Raw genomic sequence first — 25,515 nt, forward strand, 5'->3', positions numbered from 1 at the left:
AAGATTATACGGTGGTTGTTTCGTCCCGTATGCAACATCTGGTGTTACTGTACACGCAACATTACTCCATCTGTCGGAAATAGAAATAATTTTCTTAAATGCGTTAATACATATATATTTTATGCGTATTGGTAATAATAGACAATTTTCTTTTTGTTTCTTTAAAAAAAAAAGAAGGGAAAGAAGGAGAAATTTATGCGTGCTGCCTGTGGGTGGAAGTCTGAACACTTGTTCGTGCCACTTCGTGATAGATCTTTCATCTCTACTGTCAAGGATCACTGGTTCGATCTCAGAGCCATGGGAATTAGTGGATGATAATCTTGTGGCAATCAAATACTAATTAGGTGCAGTGACGCAACTAGGCCAAGAACTCGCCTTAGTGCCCGACCTGATATTGGCATCACACAGTAATTCTCCTATTCCATTTTTTCTTCAAGTACGGTAGTAAAGTTTGATTCCAAAATTGCAGTACATGATTTAACTTTAAGTACAAGATAAAATACCAAACTAATTACTATTTGATTGACAAATTATCTGAGAGTATCATACTTCACATATTCTTATAGTCTTATCATAATAACTGCAAATCACAATGTTTCATATGGAATTATATCGGGATGTGCATATGTGTAGAATGAATCAATAGTATGTTGCTTAAGAATATAATATTTAATTATGACAAACAGTCAAGCTGTTGTCTCGAGTATTATGCTCGGGCAATTTGGAAATTTCTTAAATCGATGTAAGTTAAATGAAAACACAAAAGTCTGGAACTAAAATTTAACTTTGTGGCCTCTTTTGGCTGCAAAGGTTTTTTTTACAATGTCCTCAAAAGATAACTTTGAAACTAACTTATGCTCTATAGATACGAAACTAAGGTTGGTGAATCGTAGTTGTCCTGTTACGTTTCTGAGGTAATTTTTAAAATTATCTTCAGTTTGCTAAAACGCCTTTCCTTGCCTTATAGTTAAAATAAAGATTTGTCCAGTTTTGCGCCCCCAGTCCGGCGCCCGAGACCAAGCCCATTTGTCTCCCTAATTACGTAACTGACCGGGTGTTCTGAGGGATCTCCCATTCCTCCTCCCACCGTCTTTATGATGATAATTATTAGTTCTTTAAGCGACATACTTTTCACTAATGTGCCACTAGATGTGCAAGAGGAACGGAAATGAGGAGTGGCGGAAATTTCATAACGAGGGACTGCATAATTTATACCGTTCACCAAACCTTGTTAGGGTAATCAAATCTAGGAGGCTGAGGTGGGCAGGTCATGTAGCCAGAATGGAAGAAAGTAGGAAGACTTAGCTCTACAAGATTTTAATTGGAAGTCCAATTGGAAAACGACCATTAGGGAGGACTAGTCGCAGATGGGAGGACAAAATTAAGATGGATCTCGCAGAAATAGGAATACAAAGGAGAAACTGAATCCTATGAAGTTTCTGTCATTCCCCATTCTTGATAATCGTGCACATCTAGTGGCACATTAGCGAAAACTACGGCTCAGAACAAGCACGTTCGTAGAAATTTATTTCGGAAGGGGTGCAATATCAACATGAAAATAAATTATATTAAAATTTGTAAATAAAAAAAAAACTAAAATTAGACTACATGTATAGAAAAGTCGGGATTTCGGGCGAGAGTCCGGACACCTAGGACGCACCCCTTTCGCACGTCCCTGGTTCAGCAAAATCATTAAGTCTCTTCATCCCGGCGAAATTAAAATACCGCTAATTTTACAGTAATTATGTGATATCTTCAGATAGGTAAAAGATAATCGAAACGTGGAACAAGAGCGCCCTAGACAATATTATTTTACATAAGAAACCGTTATCACGACTCACTTATCTGCTTTCCATTTCGAGCCATTTTGAAAATCGGCATTTATTTTCGCGTTTCTAAACAGCTGAAAACGGAAAGCCACTAGGTGACTTGTGATAACGGTATCTCACGCAAAATAATATTGTCTAGGGCGCTCTTGATCCATATTTCAATTATCTTTTATCTATTTGAAGATATCGCATAATTACTGTAAAATTAGCGGTATTTTAATTTCGCCGGGATGAAGACTCTTAAGCATTGTGGATGTGATTGTGGTTCCCTGATGTTAAAAATTTGATTCGCATATATCTTTTTATTTTTTAGTTCTGTGAGGGGTTCTGAAGCAAGTTTCACCGCCACTGATTAAGCCTTTCCATACGATCTTGATTCAACAATTCCTTCTCGATTTATTACCTTTTCCTTGCCTCTTTATGCTAAATTTTTGGCGCGCTATAGCTCCCAAATGACACGTTTGTACACTGATGTTGATCTACGGTATACATTTACTTTCCAGTAAAGAAAGGAGGAAAGAAAGTATGGTGTTCGTGAAAAAAAAAATGGATTCGAGATTACACGTTTCGTGGCTTCTACATAGAAAAAGTGACTCCTCGATGCTTGTCCATCTATTCCTTCCTTCCTCATGATGTACGTATACTCGCATAGAGTCCATATCGCTTAAAATATCTGGACCAATCTTTAGACTTAAACTTTTATTCTCCAGACGAGTTTTCGAATTTTCTTCCTACCTCAAAAATAAGGATGATTAATTGAAGGGTCTATTTTTTGAAGATTTTCTGGAGAACAATTTGAACGAACTTGTTTATTTTTTATAAATCAATATGTTATTAGCAATTGTATAATATACACTGTAGTACAAGTTAATTGAGATAGTTTATTCCTGAGAGTGAGCTTTTCTAGGGCAATTAAAAAAAAACAGCTTACGCAAATTTGTTGATAGTTCATAAATAAATATTTAATTTACAGCCCTTATTTACAAAATGGAACAAATTATTTTACATAAAATCCACAAGGGATGGGACTTGAGTTCTTTATGTTCAATTTTCTCAACAATCACATCCAATTTTGTTCCTAAAGAACTCTATAGCCCATGGAACCCGGACGTTCAATGCTGCGTTCACAAAAGCTCTCCGTTGACTTCTGTCCTTAGCCAACTGGATCTAGTTTCTACTTTGTATTCTATTTCTGCGAGATCCATCTTAATATTATCATTTCATCTGCGCCTAGGTTTTCCTCACGGTAGTTTTCCGATTGTAATTCCAGTTAAAACTTTGTAAACGTTCCTAGGTTCTTCCATTCTGGCTACTTGAGCTGTCCACGTGAGCCTCCTAGACTTGATGACCAGAACAATGTTTGGTAAACGGCATAAATTATGAAAAATTCCTCGTTATGAAGTTTCCGCCATTCTCTATTTCCGTTCCTCTTGAATCGCAATATTCGTCTCAGAATTTTATTCTCAAATACTTTCAGAGTAAGCGACCATATTTCGCATACAGCATAACTCCATTTTTTTGTCCATATGTCACACATAAACAAGGTATAACAACTCTATAACAAGGCATGAATAGGAATTTAGGATTTAGATTTTTGGCATCTAAGGCCATTTAGCTCGTCAGTTTGAGGAATGACGTCCCTCAGCGAGCACACTATCCGGGGAAAGGGAAGGAAGAAAGGATTGGAGAAGGAAGGAAGCAGCCTGGGACCTATAAGTTAGGTACCACCCCGGCATTCGCCTGGTGTGAATGGCCTGAAAAGCGTTTTACACTTTTTCGACAGTGTGTCCCCAACGGGAATCGAACCCGGGACCGCTTGTGTTAGCGGTTACGCTACGCGGGGCCACAACAAGACAAGAATAATCCATAAGATATAATTTGTTCTTGAGGGTATTTTCTTTGACACAGTTTCCGTAAACGCCTCTTGTAATTTTGTCTATACTTTATAAATAAACATTTCCAAATAAATACACCATGAAATGATTCAATTTTAGAAGTGAGAGCGAAAAAGTTTAGTACAATGGCCAGTACTTTTTTTTTTTTTTTCATATTTTCCTGTGAGGAAACATTTCCCAAAGCTTCTCGATGTTATTTCCAAACATCCCCTATATATATTCCGAAGCCGCCTCTGTTATTCTAAATCATATCTGTATATACCATAATTAGCCATCACTGGGATTTCTTTAGCTTATTATTATTTTTTTTTAAATCATTACTTCAAGTTTATTCGCTAGAAATCAGCGAACAGAAATACACTTGAGACAAATACTCGCTGAACTTCGCAATGCTTTTGTTTCTTTCAAATTTTCCTGAATAGATTTAGAACGTAACGTAACTTATTATTATCGTGGCCCTTTGATTTTTATCTGAGTTAAAAATATAATTTGACACACAAATTTTTCACAAATAATAATAATAATAATAATTGCTGTTGTGAGTTTTTGGCGAAAAGCAAGAAATCCTTGAATTTCTATCAAGGTAAACCGCGGATGGTTGTCCTGTGCTGAGTCTTACGAGTTCCCTGCAATATCATTAGATGACATCACAGCAACGTGTCTTATGGTGAAACATGATTATAAGGAGTGACCTCTGCAGAAAGTTTCGTTTGTGAGAACATTAGATTACAAGTGTTGACAGATAATTAAAGTTGCTCTTTCATTTTTTCTTTCCCGAATATTGTTTTCGTTGAATTATTATATCGTATATATTTATTACTTATACGTGACAAGATTGCCTAAAAATGAAAAAAATAAAGAAAGAAAAACATTCGAAAAAGGAACAACTAAAGACAAAGATTTTGGTTAAGGCAACTTTTGCAACATCGAATTGTCTGTTTTTGTTCTCTTCTTGTCGTACTTCTTATACCACTAATAATAATACAAACATACACTGACCAGTCAGAACATTATGACTGCCCGCCACTATTTTAACGAATGCGTTGGGTTAACGTGAAAGGCACAGCAAAATCACTTACCATCGGTGATAGGGATCTCACTCGATTAGTCAGTGCCTATGGTGCTTGTGCGTAGCATTAGGAAGGCAGGCAATATACGACAGTTTGATAGGCGCCAGATTGTAATAGCCAGACGACTGGGAACGACTATCTTGGGAACAGCGTGACTTGTCGGGCGTTTGCGAGCTGCCGTGGTTAAACTTAGGCTATTTGAGAAAGCGTTACCCCTTGTAGCGAACGCAGCCAAGGTGGCTATTCAGTAATTTTACTTTCACCAGAGTTGTAAATCATACTGTGAGCCAGTCAGGGGTTCCGGGTCTTTTTGCCAGGTCCACGTGTGTAATAGCAGAGTTCCAATACTCTGCACAAACCATCTTCCAAGCAGCTGTTTCTTGCTATAATCCCCTTGCCTGGCAACACGTCTTTCCTTTTTTCCCTTCCTTTTGAAATCTTTTAAACAGCAGGCGGTCTATTGTTCCGAAATGCACCAAATACGCTCGAGCCGACGTTTTCTCCGCGTTTTTATTGCATTCGCGTTTGTGATTAGCTATCTACATTTAAATACATGGTCAGCGTATTTCCAGCGTACGCATGAGCAATAAATACGCTTTGCGATCGTCTCAAATAGCCGGGTACTTAGTGTCTTCCAACAGATTGGGAAAGGACGATGAAACCAACGCGAAATGACAAGAAGTGGAATGGCCACACCTCAGTAAAGATGATGGATATCGATAATTAAGTTTCTGTAGATACAAAGATTTTGTTTGGTTTACTTGTAAAATTGGCATTTCAGAGTTACAAATAGTTTTATTCTGAAGATTTCCCTTATCCTTTTCCGTTTCAACATTTGATTCCCATAGGACAAAAATTTTAATAGAGCAAGTATCTATTTTTTGATACGGATTCGGGCCTGCCAGAGTATGCCCCATCTCCAGCCTCTACCAAAACTAAAACCTATTGACACTTCCGGTTTCAATTTCGACTTCCATAGAATAAAACAAGTGAAATCACGAGATATACGGACTCATCGTTTCAAGAACTGGTTCCATTTCTACCTTTATCCATATATTGAAACCGGAAATGATAGAAATGTATCATTTTTGGTTTTAATACTGACCTCCATAATGAGAAATGAAGAAAGATAGACACAATGGGTTGTATGAATGCAATGCCCCCCAAATTTAGACAATTTCACATTTTATCCTTCTATATTCAAATAGGAAGTTTAGCAGTTTGAATGCTGATTCTTACAGAGGAAGGCAGGAACGGTTTTTGATATGGACTCAGTCCTTAGAAAAGGTTCTACTTATGATACTCCTCTACTGAAACCAGAACTAATAATACCATTTCCGGTTTCAACATTGGATTTCCAAAGTTTAGAAGTCTATTGTAGTTTCTAAACAATAACTCTTGAATGAAAGCGAATTTTTGAATTCTGTTTTTTGCAATACATAGCCACAGCAATTATCTCGGCTCAATTCATTACTAGAGTTAATCCGTTAACATGTTAACGGGTAACAGTTTCGTTAACGGTGATTATTTATATCCCGTTTAAAACTCATATTTCCCTAGCTTCTATGCAACCTGCACAGTAGCAAACAAATCTTGGTTGCCTACAACAAAGGGATATACAATCGCTTGATCCTCTCTTTACTACATAGAATTTTACAAATGTATTTTCAAATTATATTGTAGACGTAACTTACCAGCAAGACCTCCTCCGAGATATACGATACTCGTCCTGAGATGACCCTGTTCGATCTCGAGCGGGGACGCTAGGAGCACCTGAATGGCTATGTTGAGAGCCAGATGGAGATCACTGGAGTGGAGTAACATATAACTAAGAAACCGCCATACTTCTTCCTTATGGTAAGGATCGTACACCAGGAGGCGCTGGATACTCGACTCCGTTTCATCACTAAGTCTACACCACAAGTACACGGATACCTGAAAACAGAAAATAAACAATAATGCACATCATATAGTTACCAGTACGAAATAAATAATAATATTTTAGTGTAGATATATTATTTGACACCCAGATGTATGTGTTATCTGGACAGTAATGTAAAAATTTTCAAGTGTTTTATAGAATTTTCGTATAGAATTAGCAGCAGTATAAAACTCGTTGTATTTCTCAAATAATATTGTTCCAAGAAATTGTTATCCGTGGACTATTTTCCAAGTAAAGTTCAATTGTCAAAAGAAACAAACCTAGTAAACGTACTGTCATACATTTTTTATTTTATCTGTAAATATTAAGCAGGTCCGGCCAGGGGCGGACTGGAATAAAAATTTCAATGTAGAACATTCCACGAACTGGCCCCTTTTAAAAATAATAATAATAAAAAAGTAGCCCCCATTTTTTATCCAACAATAATTTTTATAATTTTATATTTTTAAATTGGTCCTTTGTAAATTAAGGAATATACGCTCTTGTAAATGAAACTATATTCAATTCGAGATAGGTCTACTTTGTGCTTAGTATTCTCAATGTTCCTTTAGCACACAACCTTCACAATAGTATAGGTATTATACTGTTTGAAAAGAAATATATTTTTTGTGTATTTAGCTTTTTATTTTCAACTTTATACAAAACAAAATTTTGGGAGTTGGCTGGTTGTAATATATTTTAGTAAGTTTTATGAAGGTGTGCAGTGAATTAGAAATATCAGCACATAGCTACAGATTAAGGGAGAGGGGGATAAGAGTACGCAGCGTCTAAGAGTGCGCGACCGTGTTTCCGGGGAATTGGTAGCACTGATCGAGATATCGAATGCATCACGTGATTGAGTGAGTCCCGCCAGTTGTATGGAAGTGTATTGAAATTGGTCGTCAGAAGGCACAGAAGAAAAGCAGGTAAAGATTTGTTTTGCATACATTTGATGTAAGTTTATGATTTTGGAACGTAAGCTTTTTTTCTCTGTAGAATAGTAATTACACCAGGGTTGTTATATCACAAATAACTGTAATGTCTGTTGTTAGTGCCAACACTTCGCTATGGAAGCAGCATAACATGGACTGTCACGTAGGGACGATTTCAGGAAGCAAGTGAGGTGCGGGTAAGAATCCGCATGCACGAGACGGGTAAGAGTCCGCATGCGTACTCTTGCCCACCACTCAATATGTTTCAGGTATATTGTTGCAGACTAAAAATTTGACTGTAATATTAAAAGTGATCAATTTATGTCTTATTTTTCGAACTTACATGGGAATGACCTAGATATTGCAACTACTAAATTAAGGGAGGGGTTTATGCTGCTACTTTATTGTACGTTATCATCTTTGAGCTTTAAGACAATTAACAAATTATGTAATTTTGTTACAGGTATTAGAGAATGTTGAAGTATAAAAGAAAAACAGAACGGAAGCTTGTATTTACCCAAGAACTATTGGAAGAGGCACGTCAAAGAATGCAACAAGGAGAGTCGAAGAGAAAAGTCGCGAGAGATATTGGCACTAAGGAAAGCACTTTAAGGAAGAAATTGAAAGCTGTAAGTTGAAACTGAAAATACTTGATAACATCTCTGAAAAGTAACTTATATACGTGGGTAAATCTAAAGTTATTCGCACTTTCATTTCTTTAACGTAATATAAAATAGCAGTTTTCCCTTTGGTCCTCAATTTATCATATCTCATAAATTGCACATCAATGGGTGCATCACTTCCTACACGCCTATAGCATAACTACAAGGGTACCACATTGTAGCATGGTTACTTATATTTTGTGTTTTCATCGTTGTTCTTCCTCTATTTAGGTTTACATTAAACGTAATTCATTTTCTTTTCTGTGTCGTTTCAGGGTACTATTCCGGATTCCTTGAAAAGATTCCGCAATGTGTTTGATATGGAAATGGAGAAAGAATTAGCGACGTATATTCGACAAATCGATGAAAGGTTTTATGGCTTAACTTGCAGGGAACTCATGGATTTTGCTTATGAATTCGCGGAAAGAAATGGTATTCATACCAGATTCAATGCAAAAGAGGCCAAATCTATCCTTACGGACACCGGAACAATGTAGTACTGCCAGAGCTGTTAGATTTAACGAAGTCCAATGCAAAAGGTTCTTTGCCAATCTAGAGAGATGCTACAAACACTCGAAGTTTCCACCAAGCAGAATTTTTAATGTAGATGAGACGGGTATTTCGACTGTTCCTAACAAATTACCTAAAGTGTATTCGGGGAAGGGTAAACGCCATGTGAGCAAAGTTACATCTGCAGAGCGTGGTGAACTAGTGACATCCGTATGCTGTGTTCGGGTATATATATCCCTCCTGGGTTAATATTTTCCCGTAAAAGAATGAAGCCGGAATTGTTCTTTGGCGCCCCAACTGGAACTTTACAAATGGTGTCTGATAAAGGGCAAATGACAAGTGAGTTGTTTATAACGTGGCTCGAACATTTTACTAACTACGTCAAGCCATCGCCAGACGATCCAGTTCTCCCATTTTAGATAATCGTGTATCTCATTGTTCTCTTGGTGCCGTACTGTTTTGTCGAGCTCATTATATTACTCTTCTATTCATTCCACCTCACGCGAGTCATAAAATGCAGCCACTGGACAAAGGATTTTTCAGCTCATTGAAGAATGCTTATGAGCAAGAAGTTGACAAGTGGCTAACATCTAATCCTGGAAAAGTGGTTACAATAATGCAAGTTGCCGGGCTTTTCAACGCTGCGTATACAAGAGTAGCAAATGTTCAGAAAGCAGAAAATGCCTTCTCAGCAACTGGCATCTACCCTTTCAATCCTGATATATTTTCCGACGAAGACTTCGAACCATCAGAGGTAACAAAAATTACAGTCACGGATAATGACAACGCTACTGAGTGCGAGAATGTTTTACTTGTTCAGACTACAGATAAACATACCAATATGACTGACGAAGTAATTCAATCATCGTCTCAGACCAGCAAGCATTGTTCTGCATCGTCAAATTCTTCACAGCCCTCAACGTCTGGCAATGCTAACAGCTCTTCAAAGTCATTTGCACAAAAGTGTCTCCACATCAAAGTATTTTCGACGTGAGTCCATTACCAAGAGCTTCGATCACTAGGAAACGAAAATCTAGAGGGAAACAGTTTGAAATATTATCATCATCACCGTACAAGAACAAATTGCTGCAGAAGATAACAGAAAACAAAGCGAACACTACCAAGAAAAATAAACATTTAGAAAAAGCAAGATCAAAGCCCAACAAGACTCCAGAGGAAGAACGACTAGCAGTTCCAGGACCATCCTCAACCCAAGAGGACGAATTAAATGAAGCTGAAATAACTTTTTGTGTGGTATGTGGTGAATCATTTGATGATGACTGGGTTCAATGTGGACAGTGCAAAGCATGGTGGCACGACGCTTGTTCGCGATACGAAGGACAGGGACCGTTCGTTTGTGATTATTGTTAATGCGCACTCTTACACATGTGTTTGCGCACTCTTAGACTCCTAGTAGTCTAAGAGTACGCATTTGACTTGTTTTGTTTAATTTGTTTTTTCTCAAACACACTATGTACCTTGGGTCTATATAGAAGTTGTATCGTTTTGTTGTCCAAGGATCAATGTTTCCATTCATGTATGAAACTTTCTTTTAGTTCTCAATATAATGTAGCTAGAAAGAAATTAAGCTTATGTGCGTACTCTTAACCCCCTCTCCCTTACATTTTTTTTTTTTTTTTTTTTTAAGGATATCACTTTTCTGTGCTACACTATCTATGATGTTGTCTACATCAATATATTGAAACATTTCCTTCTCCACTGACATAAGCATAAAGGATTCCAACTTATCCTGTGATAGAGTCGTTCTCTCTCTCTCTCTCTCTCTTTTTTTTTTTTTAATGAAGTTTAACAGAAAAGCTTCTCTTGCATGCTACCTGTGTAAAAGAAATGTGAGCATGCACTTGTAGCAAATCCTATGGTACAATAAGTTCCTGTCAAAAGATTATACATGCACAAAAGTCTGTAGCAATAAACACAACAGAACTGACATGAACGAATACACTTTTTCTTCAGTCAAGTCACCCGGAAAGATATGTGTGATTTTAACCTCCTCTTCTAATTCCATTACATCATACTCATCTAAAGGGGACTGTTTCAGTCTCTCCTAATGATTAGCTAAACTGGTCAGTTCCGTTCTTAATAGATCTGCTGTGATATGCGATTTAAAATATGCCAATGTCTTAGCTAAATGTTCAAGTGAAGGTAATTGAAGTTCTCTGCTTCTAATATCTTGGAAACATTTTGGATCAAGAATAGATAGGTCAGCAAAGAAAGCATTATTGTTCATATCAAACCGCCTTGACAAGCTTGTGTTTACTGTGTCTACAATAACATTAAAAAATTGATATTTATAGGCGTCTTCTGGATGGGATACAAGTTCATCAGGTGCTAATTCTCCAGGCATCATTTTTATTTTCTTTCCTCTTTGTTGTGGAAGAGTAGTAGTAGTAACAGCATTGATCAGATTTTCTTCTTCAATTAACTTAGCTTTGGCCCATTCAATGAATTCTTTTGCTTCATTCTTGTTTGTAAATATTTAGACAGAGTTGATGTGTGTTCAAAAATGTACAAATAAATAAATAAATAAATAAATAAATAAATAAATAAATAAATAAATAAATAAATTAAGGAGGTCAAAATATTTTCAAATTTGAGGAGGGATCCTTTATGTGATGCTGCTTTTCGTCTAGTGTTTGGTGGCATTAGATTGTTGTTTTCGATTGTATCAAGTGTAACAAACAGAGTAACAAAGAGAGATGATTCCTTGTTGCCATTTGATCCGAAAACTTTCTACAGAGCGCTATCCTTTGCTCACCATCTTGTTTCTCCAATGATATTCAGTCGTTTTCGATAGGGATGGCCACATTTTTTCGAAAAATACTTTTTCGAAAAATGTTTTTTTCGAAAACGAAAAACAAAAAATTTTTCGGAAAACGAAAAACGAAAAATTTTTCGAGAAAACGAAAGACGAAAATTTTTTCGAAAAAACGAAAAAAATTTCGAAAAAGTGAAAAACGAAAAATGAAATTTCCGAAAATCGAAAAACAGATTTTTCGAAAAAGGCCATCCATAGTTTTCGATGCTCAGCCCCTTCATTTGCGTTTTCCTATACATCCATTTGTGAGTAAGGATCTTGTAAAGAAAACTGCAACATCATTTAAAAGCCCAAATAGAGTTCCATATTGGAGAGTGGCACTGGTAGTTTCTGCCATCACAAGATTCAGGATGTATGGCTTCTGTTCTGGAGACTACTTGCTTAACCATGATGTGAATCCTTTATAAGTACCTTGCATGTTTGCAGCACCATCAGTTGAAGTACCTGCACATTTTTTTTTTTTTTTTTTAATATCGATTTGATAATTTGTAAGGTGTTCCACAAAAAAAGCTTCAAGTGCCTTCCAACAAACCAAACAATCTTTCTATAATTCTCTCATTGGTGACACATCAAGAACACTGCTCTTTAGATGTTACATTTTGTGCTGTATCAATATGAATGAAAAAATATATCTGCTTCATATATTTCGTTTCCATCCCACGTTTACCTTCTTTCCACTGACTCGAAATAAAATATCGGTATAGACACATGATTATTTTTTTCTTTTCTTTTTACATTACAGCCCTTATCTGAGCGTTATGCAAAATAAAAGAACATTGTTGTCTTTCGAAAGGCATGCCGTGAGGGGGGACGGAGCGACGGCCCCGGGCACCAGAGTAAAGGGGCGCAAAATTCGGAAGGAAAAATGAGAAGAAAAGAAGAAAAAAAGAGGGGAAATTTGTACTTGGAATATACACTGCTCCACAAAACTTAAGCAACTCGAAGAAAGTGGCAGAAAATAAAACGACACGATCACTGCACCAAGTATAATGAACAAACAGACGGTCCAGATGCACAATGCAACACAAGTGAAGACGAACAATACAGTTAGGATGTACAGAGTGACCAAAAAGTTCAGCACAACGATACCTCAACAGGTGGAGCTGGATTGTGCGAGGGCATAGGCAGTCAATATGGCGTGTGACCACTACGAACAGCTATACAGGCACGACATCTGGCCTCCATGCTGCAAATCAGGGTTTTGATCAAGTCTTGCGGCAGATGGCTCCACTCCTCGAGAAGAGCTTTTTGCAGGTCACGGAGAGCGCGTGTTGTTGGACTGCGCTGCGCTATTCGCCGGCCAAGAGCATCCCACACATGCTCGATTGGATTCAAGTCCGGGAAATATGCAAGCCATGCAATACGCGTAATGTCTTCGCTCTCCAGATTCTCGGACACAAGATGTGCACGGTGTGGGCGGGCATTGTCATCCATGAACAGGAAGTCTAGGCCAAATTTTCCGCGGAAATTGCGCACATGTGTATTGAGAATTTCATCCCGGTACCGTTGTGCTGTCAAAGTGCCATGTTGCACAATATGGAGGTTCGTTTTCCCATACAACATAATTCCACCCCACACCATAATGGAATCACCGCTATAGGACGGCCGTTCAACAACGAAGTTTGGATCATAGCGTATTCTTGACTCTCTCAACACTAAAGTCCGACCAGAATCAGACGACAGGCTGAATCTTGACTCATCGGAGAACATGACACGCGCCCACTGGTGTCCCCCCATGCAACATGTTCCTGACATCATGTGTAACGCGCACGTTTGTGCTCCAGTTTCAATGGCACACACAGCACAGACCTTCTTGCATAGAGTCCTGCTCTATTGAGCCGCCGACGAACAGTTTCACGACTCATGCGTTGTCCTGTAGCCTGAAACAACTGATTGACCAGTTGAGAGCATGAAGCTTGACGGTTAGGTTTGGCAGAAATTGTAAGAAATCGGTCATCGACGGCCGACGTCTTCTTCGGACAGCCTCCTCCATGACGTCTACTGGCTTCACCTCCATTTTGGAAGCGATTCCACAGCCTCGACACAACACTTTTGTTCACGTTGAATTCCTGCGCCACTTCCACTTGCGACCGACCCAATTCTAACCGTCCAATTATTCGCCCGCGGTCAAAGTCACTCAAATGTCATCTACCAGCCATTGCAAGGTGTGTATCCCACACAAGAACCACTAACTCAATGCTTGGAGCCTCGGACACTACTGGGCTGTGGTGTACGCCTGATGGCATAATTTGTTCACCGCGCTTGCAATGGTGCTGCTTATGCGATAGAGTGGGTGCTCGCCTTGCCTGTGTGTCTCTGTGTATGTGCATGCCACTAACCAGTGTTGAATGGGCCCCACACGTCACTTATACCACGTTCTCTCGGGTTGCTTAAGTTTTGTGGAGCAGTGTATTTTTAGATATAAATTAGATCCACAGCGTATTTTTCAATCTAATTTGACCAGGGTCAGGAAATGCATGTGCATATACATGAGGGAAGGAAAAATGCAATAAAAAGTGGTCAAAAATCTAGGAAAAGCAGAGTTTTTTTTTTTTTAATTTTCTTACGCATCGCGCAAACCATCGTGGAGCTTCGCGGCTGGTCTGTCAACCTCACTCACATGTACAGAGGCGCCGCCATATACTTTCGCCCGGGAGCTGATTTTCCACGGCACGGCACTGAGTGGAGGCCTATTACGTCAGGAAAGAAATCAATTTTGAATTGGAAATTAAGAAATTGATTATTTTGACTGTTCAGTAGGTCTACATTTAAAAAAATATTTTACAGATATAGCGTACATCTTTTGATTTGGTCATACTGTATTATCTGAAAGTCTTTTATATCGACCGGTCCCTATGAAAAAGCTCCACAACTCCACTATCCCAGTCCGCCCCTGGGTCCTGCCCCAAGCGCGATTTAATATTGAATTTAATTGCACAATGCACTCACTGTTAATATACTTAACGAAAACATATCCAGCGATCTAATTATTCAGTGATAAAGGAAACAAATAGAGAGATACAAAGGTTGCTGAGAGACAATACTTGAAATAACAAAAGACAAAAAGAGTGGGCAACACGTAAACTCCACAGAATGCTAGCTTCTTCTTCACCCCTCATTAAGATCCCTCGTCACGGTCTTCTGCGTCTGAACAATTCTAACGACCCTCGTATTTCTTTGTTTTGTGCTTTTTTTTTTTTTTTTTGTATTCTATTCTGTTCCTTTCTATCTTCTGAACGTGCGTCTAACAGTAAGTGTCTTCCATAGATTCGGAAAAAGATGAAAAAGAAGGAAAAGGTTTATATAAAAGGGAAGAGAATGGCTCGTTATGTCACGTGTTCATAGCAGAACAGTAAAGTTTTTTTTTTTTTTTTTTTCAGACGATGACGCCAACAGTGCAGAATATCAACTAACTTGTTAGAAGGTATTTCAAATTCAGGTGGCGACTAGCGCGGCGAGTCGTAATGGCCACAAAAATAGTATTGATACTACTAATACTATTATTATTACTACTACTATTACAAAGGGGGACGAAAGTCGAAATCAAGAACATCTTTGCTTCCCTTTGTCCCTTTTTTTTCTATTTTTCCCCCTTTCTTTTTAATAATAACGTTATGCAGTTTTGAATTATTGTTACGTCACGTGTCTCGGGTACACCAGGACGTTAGGGATGATGATAAATACAGGAGTTGACAACCGGAATAATATATAGTGTATGTGCAAGGAATAAGGGAACATTTTTGTTTTTCTTTTCCTTTTCTACAGATTTTAACTACCCTGAATATAATATATCTGTCTAAGAGACTTGTACCTCCTGAACATGACAGAAATCAGGATTTCCCGTTTCCCAGGATTCTTAACTTGGTATTTATTCAATTTCTCTTCTGTATTTGTCAGTGTTTTCAAGATATCGGAATTAATTTTTGACTTGGAAACAAGGTTGGTTAATTACACGTGAAAAAGGCAGTGGTTCTATTCAGCCTGTTCGCTAGAACCAGAACCGGTTGTTAAAATATTTCGAGTTCGCAAAACTGTTTGTTATATCCAGACATAATAAATTTTACCCAGTTATACCCAGGGACAGTAAAATTTAGTTTAATTATCTTTGCTTTTAGAAATTGTTCCAGCTACAGGGTTAACCATATGATTGGGGAGGGCAAGCATTAATACGCGTATTGGGCCCTATAGAAAAGGTTTTCCTAATTCTTGGCCCCCTTCTTTGGATCTTTCTCTTACTCTTTGTGGGCCCTTCCGCACAGCAAGATCTGCAGGAGGTTAGTTATGCCTCTGGGACCGTTCCATACATGACAAATTAATTAAGGGAACAATATTGACAAATCTCAAAGCTATACGAATAAATATTATTTCTAGGGTTCCTAATATATATCGAAATGGGCCCACGATTCATTTTTGTTTTATTTACCTTTAGTGTGCTGTTTTGTTTATGTAATGTAGTGAACCTGTTTTATGCTTCATTTATGATTTCGTGTTCGTATCATATATGGAGTAAGAAAATTTTGTCTTAAAATGGCTCCCCTCGAACGGCGGGAAGCTTCCCTGGGGAGGCAGTTGTCCCCTGCCCCCCACAAGTTACGGCACTGTCTCTCAGAACAAGGTATAAGTGTCTATTTCTTAATCTCAAATGTTCAGGTATCCACCATGAGAACTGGGATCACATGAGTGTAGTAGTGAGGGTTATTTATATTTGAAACGCAAGTAGCTCAAGTGGTAGAGCGTTGACTTCGCATTCGGAAGGTCATGGGTTCGATTCCCGCTACCGACCGTCCTGACTGGGGTTTTCCAGGATTTTCCTCAGTCAAGGTCGGGATGGTACCTACTAATCAGGCCGTGGCCGATACCTTCCCAAATCCCTTCCATTGTTGTTGTTGTTGTTGTTGTTGTTGTTGTTAGATATCTAGTATAAAATGGCCTCTGAGCTGTATCTGGTGATTGTTAAATAAATACATAAAAACATATTATAAACAATTCTTGATCCATTGCTGGATTAAGTTCTTTCCAACACTTTTTCACAACTGTCTATCTCGGATAATTTGTTTTCAAGATATTAGCAGTGCTACCTAATTTCGTCACACCACCTTGAATTAGGATAAGTCTCTACTTGTCACCTGTGGTATCTAGTAAAAAAAATTGCTTTTGTCTACCTTATATGATTTGTTTCCTACGAGAATTATATTATATCTATTTATCTACCTACTCATCTACTATCTCCCTCTCTATATATATGAGGAAGACGAACCGCCATATTGACTTTCTAAAGTAGCTTGCACTATATATATATATTCTGTCTCGTCTCATTTCGCAGTAACTCTACTTACGCCGGCAACTGAACTCGGGACCATACCTACAGAACCACACGCGTTAAGAGTCTTCATCCCGGCGAAATTAAAATACCGCTAATTTTACAGTAATTGTGTGATATCTTCAAATAGATAAAAGATAATCGAAATATGGAACAAGAGCGCCCTAGACAATATTATTTTGCGTGAGGTACCGTTATCACAAGTCACCTAGTGGCTTTCCGTTTTCAGCTGTTTAAAAACGCGAAAATAAATGCCGATTTTCAAAATGGCTCGAAATCGAAAGCAGATAAGTGAGTTGTGATAACGGTTTCTCATGTAAAATAATATTGTCTAGGGCGCTCTTGTTCCACATTTCGATTATCTTTTATCTATTTGAAGATATCACATAATTACTGTAAAATTAGCGGTATTTTAATTTCGCCGAGATGAAGACTCTTAAACTGAAAGATTTTATTTCATTTCATAAGAGCATGTATTTCTTAGACTCAAGGGAATACCATTACTCCCAGACCTTCCCCAATGACGCTCTTGATTTTCCACCTTGTTTGTCTCTATTATCGATGTAATCTTATCTTTTTTTTTTTAGAACATAAAAATGGTGCTTTCGAAAACGTGCCTCTTTTTTTGCAAAACAAAAACTACGCTCGTTATTTAATCCAAATTCCTTGACGCCCGTTGCCAGACTCTTTCGTAGATTAAGTAATCATCTGTTATCTCCTCCATCCGACGCCCGAGAGAGTAGGGGGTGAGAAAAACGTAAATGAAACAGATGTCTATCTTCAAAAATTGTTTATACCAGTACAGTATGTTTTGATTTCATACGAGTCTGAAAGATAACGAAAAAATGAGGTTTCATATAAAAAGATTGATTGCCGGAAATATAATTTATAAATTACAAATTACACCAAGCTACACTATCACGTTCTTCATAAATAAGCACGTGTTCTTTAAGATTTCAAGGATTCTTTTCTCTTCTTCATATTTCTTCCCAGCTGTTAGCTATAAAGGGTTCAAGGAGAAACTTAAGTGGTTTTTGTTTGAGTGGGTCACACATTCAGACATAAATTTTAAAACCTCTTTTCGCCAAGAAACTGCCTTTCGCGGCTTAAAAAAAAAGTCTTCCAATATAACATCGTTGTGGAATTGCAAGAGTAAAATATGATCAGTGATGCCAATTTAGCCTATTTTTGGCTAAATCTAGCCAATTTGGAGAGGCATTTAGCCATAAAAATCTAAGAAATGCCTTAGCCTTAAATATAGCTAATTTTATGAAACTCTTGACATTTTTGGCTTTTTTGTTAGCCGTTAAGTTAGTTCTAAAAATATGTTTTTCTTTGAAAATAAAGTGTAATTCTTAAAAATGAGTATTATTTGTTATTATATATTATCGTATTAATTGATTTCTGTAGACAGAGGGTGTTTCTTCTCTTTCCTCACGCATACATTTACAACTACTTAACAACATTGTTTTTTTAAGACATGTTTTTTTGGGGTACTGTCCCCCGGAGCTCGGAGTCCCCCCCCCCCGAGAAGACCAAAATAATATGTCTATAATATAATAATAAATAGAATAGTACCAGCAGTGCCCCCCGGAATAGTAAGTGTGCCCCCTCCGGAACATTGTTTCTCAAAGAAACACTGCTTAACAATACTTATCGACTCAGAAATAATTTTAATGTTGTTCCCGATAACGGCCCTGTTTGCTACCTTTCAATTACTTTTACTTTTCGCATTTCATTGCAGGAATGTGTTTTTTAATACAAATTGAGTAAACTGTTCGGTTCTTCAAGCCACAGAGATTGTTTTTGTTTATCAAAGGAAACAAATAGGATATCTAATTAGCTTGAAAACTCTCAAAGCAATCATGATGATACATGTGAGTGTACGGAGAAATAAGAAGTGTTTGTAAGGACTATGACCTGCCGAAAGAAGTACTACTGAAAATTGGGACAATGTCAGTCTACACAAACACAACCAATCTATAATAATCCAACGATGGTGCCTCGGCTAGCTGTGATGTCATCGATGATGACTTATTTCAATTCAGCTGATAATATGGCTGTTGACTTTCACAAATCAGATGAGTTGTTGATGGATTTTATTGTAATTTGAAGTCATGTATGTTGCTTGTTAGTTAGTCTTCAGCGAATAAAATTCAACATTTCAATTTGTACTATAGTTCATTTATAATTCTATACACAAAAAAGGGGTTTAAAATCTACAATGTGGGTTATAGGTTAGCAGTTCAAAATCAAGCCATTTTATCGTTAAAAAAAAAAAAAAAAATCTGAAGGTCATCTAGCCTATATTCTTCAAAGGTTGTTGGCAACACTGAATATAATGATAGATCATATACTCAGTTCCCAATTTCAAAACTCGTATGATTATAATGATTATGTAGAAGACACTTTGCATAAAACACATGATTTCGGAATCAAAAGGCGGGGCGGAAACTGTTCTTTACAAAAGTCATTGTTGAGTGTTTTGCCATTGTTGTTATTCTTCTTGTTAACGACGCACGCGTCTCTCTTCGCTATTCATCAAATTATTTTTTCTTTATTATGTATCTAGAATACTCAAGACTACTTTTTATTTTCATTGTTCAGAGACTTACATAAACTCTGACGTCATCAGGATACCTCCATAACGTCCAGTCTTGTTTGTGCAAGATAGCTAAAAAGTTAAACCAATCATGGCATTGTTTTCTAATTAGAGACGTGAATGCTAGTATTGAGAAAAAACAATTGAGCGCGAAATGGTATTTACGAAAGACTACTACGCGGAGATTAAGAGATTAGTAAATACGGATACTAGAGGACTCAAAAGAAAAGAACCTGGTGTTTGACATCTGGATACGAGAGGAACATGATATCCAAAATCCAGGTATCAACAAGTCATCCAGAAAAAAAAAAGTTTCTGTATGATTTTGTTTATACATATTTCTGGGTATTACTAGCATCTACAGTAGAGGTCTCTATGGGCCGGAATTTTTAGCCCTGACCCGGCCCGGCTCATGAATTTACAATGTGAGGCCTGACCCGAGTCCGAAATATGTTTTAGCATTTAGGCCCGAGCCCAGCCCAAGCTCGTGTGATAATCAAATAAGCCCGAAATAAGCCCGAATTACAGAAACAATCATTCACTCAATCATTAATTATGCTGTTGTGCTTTAAAAGTTTTCCAGAAAGAACGTTTCGATAAATATCGTTGTACGGTATATTCACAAAGTTAGACCCGAAATGGCCCGAGAAGTATGGTTGTATATTTAAAAATTTACGCCCCGGTCCGCGCCCAAAGTGACAAATGCTTCGTGGGCCCGAGTCCGGCCCGTGGGCCTGGTAGGGCGTAAGGCCGCGGGCTCGCGCGAGGCCGTGGAGACCTCTAATCTACGGGCTTAACCTCGTCAAGTATGAGTGATGACAGTGAGCACACTATCAAAGGACGTGTGAAGGAAAGAAGTGGTATGCGACCTGTATATATGTGTTAGGTACCATCTCGACATTTGCCTGATATCAATGAGGAAAACAAGAAAGGACCTCAGGATGGGTAGCTTGAAAAAGTTATTACACCTTTTCGACCGAATGTCCCCACCGGTAATCAAATCCGAAACCGCTGGCATCAAAAATTAGAGGTTAGGGACTAGGCTACACTGGGCCCAGGGCCGGATCTACGGGGGAGAGAAATTCGAGGCATTTGTCCGGGACGCAGCTGGTTGAGAGGATGTAGGGGGGCGGCATTTCCAGGCACGATTAACACTGGCAAGTTTGGAAAGCCGTATGGACGATAATGGGATGGTTGGTGGAATGAAGAAAGTGGAAGGAAATCTGAGCTGAAAAATGTTCTCGCAGCATTTGATGAAATTATAACCACTTCCTCTAATTCAGAAGTCAAATCAGTTGCCAAAAACTTAATGAAATCAATCAACGATCTGAAATTTGTAATTAATTTAGTATTTTGGGACTCAGTTTTCCATGAAATAAATGAAGTTAACAAAGAAATACAGAGTAAGCAGTGTTAAAAAAAAAAAAGTGCTGCCTGGGGACAGTATTCGGAGGGGCACATATTTTCACATGGTACTATTTTATTTATTATTATATTATAGACGTATTAATTTGGTCTCCTCCGGGAGGCATTGCCCCCCCTAGAAACATGTCTGGAAGAAACACTGAGAATAAGGATTTGACTTTGCAAAGGTCCCTTGATTTATCATCTGATCTTCTGAACGCAATCTCTAGGTTCAGAATTATGGATTTGACAGATGACTTTCGGAAGTGAAGGTTTAATGTTAATTTGATCGATGTAGAAGATCAGTTCAGAGAAAAGTGTATCTTGAAGAAGAAGAGAATATCAGGAGAGGATGAAGCAAGACTTTTTACTGAAGAGGATAGCCTTAGACAAAATTTCTCCAGAATTCTTGAACTCTTACGAGAAGAACTCTTTAGTGGAATGGACAGGCTCAAAGAAGTAAGCAAGGACTTCAGCTTCCTCAGAGGAAGTTCATTGTGTGAAATGTCTTCGGAGGACCTGAAAAAATCGTGCGTGAATCTCTCTTTGAAATACCGAGACAATTTGAATGCTGTAGAATTATATGTAGAAATTGAGAGTCTTAATGAGCAGGCTGTTGTATTCTTGCCGGACCTCAAGAAGTTCACCCCAAGGAACAAACTCGACATGAGTACCGAAAGTGGCCTTCAAAGTGTCTGTCCAAACGTCTCAGTATCTCTTAGAATTGTTCTTATCTTCCATGCAGTGTGGCGACTTGTAAAAGAAGTTTCAGCAAACTAAAACTCATTAAAACATACTTACGTTCATCCATGGGGCAGAAAAGGCTCTCAGATTTGGCAACATTAGTTACAGAGAACAACGTTGCTCAATCAACATCTTATGAAGAAATTATTGAGGACTTTGCATAAAAGAAAACCAAAAAACTATTTTTGTGAGCGCATGTTACAAAACGAGAAGGGAATTATATAGAATACCGTTATTAATAGATACTATAAATAAAGCTGCTTATTCTCTATATTTATTGTTATATATAAATGGATGTGAAACGTGTGTAACTATCTACCTTAAACTTAAGCATATTACTAGAAGAATTATTTACACACAGGTGGAATTCCCATATATAGAGTGAAGCCAATATATACATGAGAAAAGCCAATATCACTTGAAAAAAGTCAATATAGTTAATTATCTACATACAGGTGGAAGTCTCGCACATGAAGTGAAGCCAGGCATACAACTGAAAAGCCAATGGACGTAGGAGGAATCATAAAGTACACGTAGGAGGAATCATAAAGTATGTCAATGAAGAAGAATTTCCTGAGCCAACAGAAGAAGAGGAATCTACAGGTTATCAAGTTAAGAGTCCGTATTTATAGAAAAATGTTCCTAAATATAAAGGTAACCAAGGATGTTCTGTCGCTTTTTCACCCAGCACATTCGAACATCGATATGTCACCTAAGACGTTCCTGGAAGATCAAAAATAGTCCCCATCAGCATCGACGACCTTCTCCCAATGTTCTGGAAGGCCATGGATTCCATCGCAGTAGAACTTGGCGAGCCGTGAAGCGAACAAGGTATCAAGCGAATTTTGCACCTCTACTAGGGATTTGAACTAGGGTTCTCTAAGGCGATTGTCCAAGGAATGGAACAGGTGATAATTAGACGATGCAATGTCCGGGGAGTATAGCGGATGCAATAGTGTTTCCCATCCAAGGAGCAGAATGGTGTCCCGGGTCATCCTAGCGATGTGGGGCTTAGCGTTTTCCTGTAACAGGCTTCGTTGCGATTCAGAAGTGCTGGCTGCAGAGTTTTGAGTTTTTCTTCAACACGGTTCAACTGCTGACACTGTTGCATTGATGCTCTGACCAGCTGGTAGCAGTTCCCGATGAACGATTCCGCGAGCAATCCACCAAATACACAGGAAGACCTTCTTCTGGTGCAATGCTGGTTTCGGTTGTTTTGAACCGGTTCATGGGGTACTAACCAATGATGACGACGCCGTGGAGCTTCGTACAGGACCCATTTCTCATCACATGTCAACACCTTGTCCAGAAATGGCTCGTTCCTCAGACGAGACAGCAAAAAATCACAGGAGTATGCTCGCATTGCCTTCTGGCCCGGAGTCAAATCATGTGGGACCCAACTTGTAGTGCTTCCCAAGTTGATGGAGGTGCTGCTGAATGGTCTCTCCACTCACAGTGAATTGTAGTCAAATTCCTCACATGTCTGACCATGTACGCTTCAATTACTACCTGAAAAGTTTCATTGTGTACTTGTGTTGGTTTTCCTTCACGTGGTGCGTCTTCGAGTGTTTCGTCACCATCCTTAAACTTGTTAAACCACCGCTGCTGCATTGTCCGCGTAATCACGACACCCTCACCAAAGGCCTGGCATATCTTCTCCCCTCTGTAGCGGCGTATGACTCCAGTTTGAACTCGTACAGCATACACGCCCTTATGACGATCTATGGAGGTCCCACGTTCATTCTGTCCTTAGGCAAGTTCAGGTGTAACTAAACTGCCATAACCGGATATTATGTTGGATATATCCACACCAACAACTGGCCTTCATCTTTTCTCCATTCGGATTCAACTCACGGTGTGAGGGCCAATAGAACACAGACATGCACAAAAAGCGACAGAACTTTCTTGGTTACGTTTACAGTTTGTTTGAATTGGTATGCATATGTTTTGTTTTCTCTATTACAACACGAATATTACTTTGAGTTAAAATGTAAAGGACATTTCACAATAGGACCCAACACATATATAACACAGTTGCATCTTCTACAACTACGTAGTTCTTACGAGGAAAATCTTGAGAATTTAGTTTTCAGTATAACAGAGTATTTTATTTTCGTAATAAATGAGCTTCAACAAAAGAACCGGTTTCATAATTTAAGTTTTAAAAATATTATAAATATTTAATATAAATAAAACGTAAACATTGCATAATGTATCGGTTTGTATTTCGATTAAACGATAAAATGACTTTTAATACTTCTCACTTTGTAGCTTTTGGGTACACTTCCTAATTGGTTTCAAGCTCGTATGTGTACACAAATTACAGTAAAAGTTATAAAAGGGAGAAAGATGACAAATAGTTTAAACTTTTTAAAATATATACTTTAAACCTACGATTTGTTCCAATTTCTAACATAAAGTATTTAGACTTGGAAAGAACTGGGCGCCAGAAGAACTTCTTTGCCCCGGAAGCAATATTTCGTAGATCCGGCCCCGACTACGCCACACGTTTTGGTATGAAATGAAAGACAACAATAGTGTGGAAATGGAAAAGATACAGAAAGTACAGTAGATGACGAGTTTTAAGTCTTTCCACTTTCCGAGTTCGAATTACACTTCTTGAACTGACTACACACCAAATTTGAACTTGCGTAAATTAAAAGGTCAAAAGTTACAGAATCCAAAGGGTCTTGCCAAAAATACCTATGTTATAGGTACTTTGACTCGTTTCCATTTCTTGAGTCTGAATTTGATGTTATTCGATTCTATATGCCTTAATTAGAATACACATTGAAACTTCGAACATTGGTAAAGCAAACCAAGTGGTCAAAAGTGATGAAGGATAAAATTTTAAAAATTAGGATCGTATACATTGGTTTCAATGAGAAATGTGGAACAACTTTATTTAAAATGTGTATGCGTATAAAAAAGGAAAATTTGCACTCAGTCAGTCAAAACTGAAGCTATTAATAATGATGAGACGGGCAACAGGAGAAATTTTACTTTTTCGTTCTTGAAACGATGATTTCTATAGTGCCCGCAACGACTCATGAAACCTGGTCTCTGCACCAATCACATAACTGCTTTCCCTCACGTTATCCATCGGAAGAATTCGGCACGATTCGTGGAGCTGCCTTCCGAATGCGCGAATAACAGAAGTGCACCGACAATGTTGCCAAACTTAGAGACATAGCGAACGAGCGACGAAACATAGCACTTAATGAACCATAACACGAACGGTAGCATTTGTTCAAATTAAATTGTAACAATAATGACAAAAATAACAAGAAGAAATTTAGCGGCAATCTGGCAGCACTGCAGCTGCACCCTCATGAGATGTTCTCCGTGTAGCGCAAAAGGCAACACTGCCGTGGGGAGTTGACCGGAGCACACATCTGTGTTATATTGGGTGGTGAAATCGGTACTCCAGGTCAAGTTTCAGGATTCCTTGCGACCACTATATCTGGTCACCTCTCCATGACTGTCAATAACATACAAATTAATTAATAAAGACTTGGCGTAATCAGTACACGATTTTACGCCAAAATAATAACACTTTCAATAATCACTCCAACAGTAATAACTTTAAATAATGGAGTCTGTAATCCTGGTGAAGTAAGAGGGAGACAATGCGTGGGTTTTCTCGGGGTTCTCCCGTTTCCTCCCACTTTCTTCATTCCACCATTTCATTCATTACTCATCATCACCGTCTCCTTTAGCCTAACCGTGGGACGTAAAACTAAAAAAAATCATTTCAAAATTTCATTTAAGTTTTACGTCCCACAGTTAT

The 25,515-nt window shown here is 38.1% G+C and overlaps 1 protein-coding gene across 1 annotated transcript in view; it reads right to left on the reverse strand.

Annotated features, from left to right (window-relative positions):
- The window catches only part of LOC145694511 (protein rhomboid-like), a 133,532-nt gene that overhangs the window by 56,131 nt on the left and 51,886 nt on the right, over positions 1–25,515 (reverse strand). The window contains exon 2 of the mRNA XM_081770822.1: positions 6,489–6,729. Coding sequence (XP_081626948.1) covers positions 6,489–6,729 — 241 coding nt within the window. The remainder of the gene's footprint in view (positions 1–6,488; positions 6,730–25,515) is intronic.

The sequence above is a fragment of the Thermobia domestica genome, chromosome 9 (genome assembly GCF_964235325.1).
Source record: "Thermobia domestica chromosome 9, izTheDome1.hap1.1, whole genome shotgun sequence".
Classification (NCBI taxonomy): Eukaryota; Metazoa; Arthropoda; class Insecta; order Zygentoma; family Lepismatidae; genus Thermobia; species Thermobia domestica.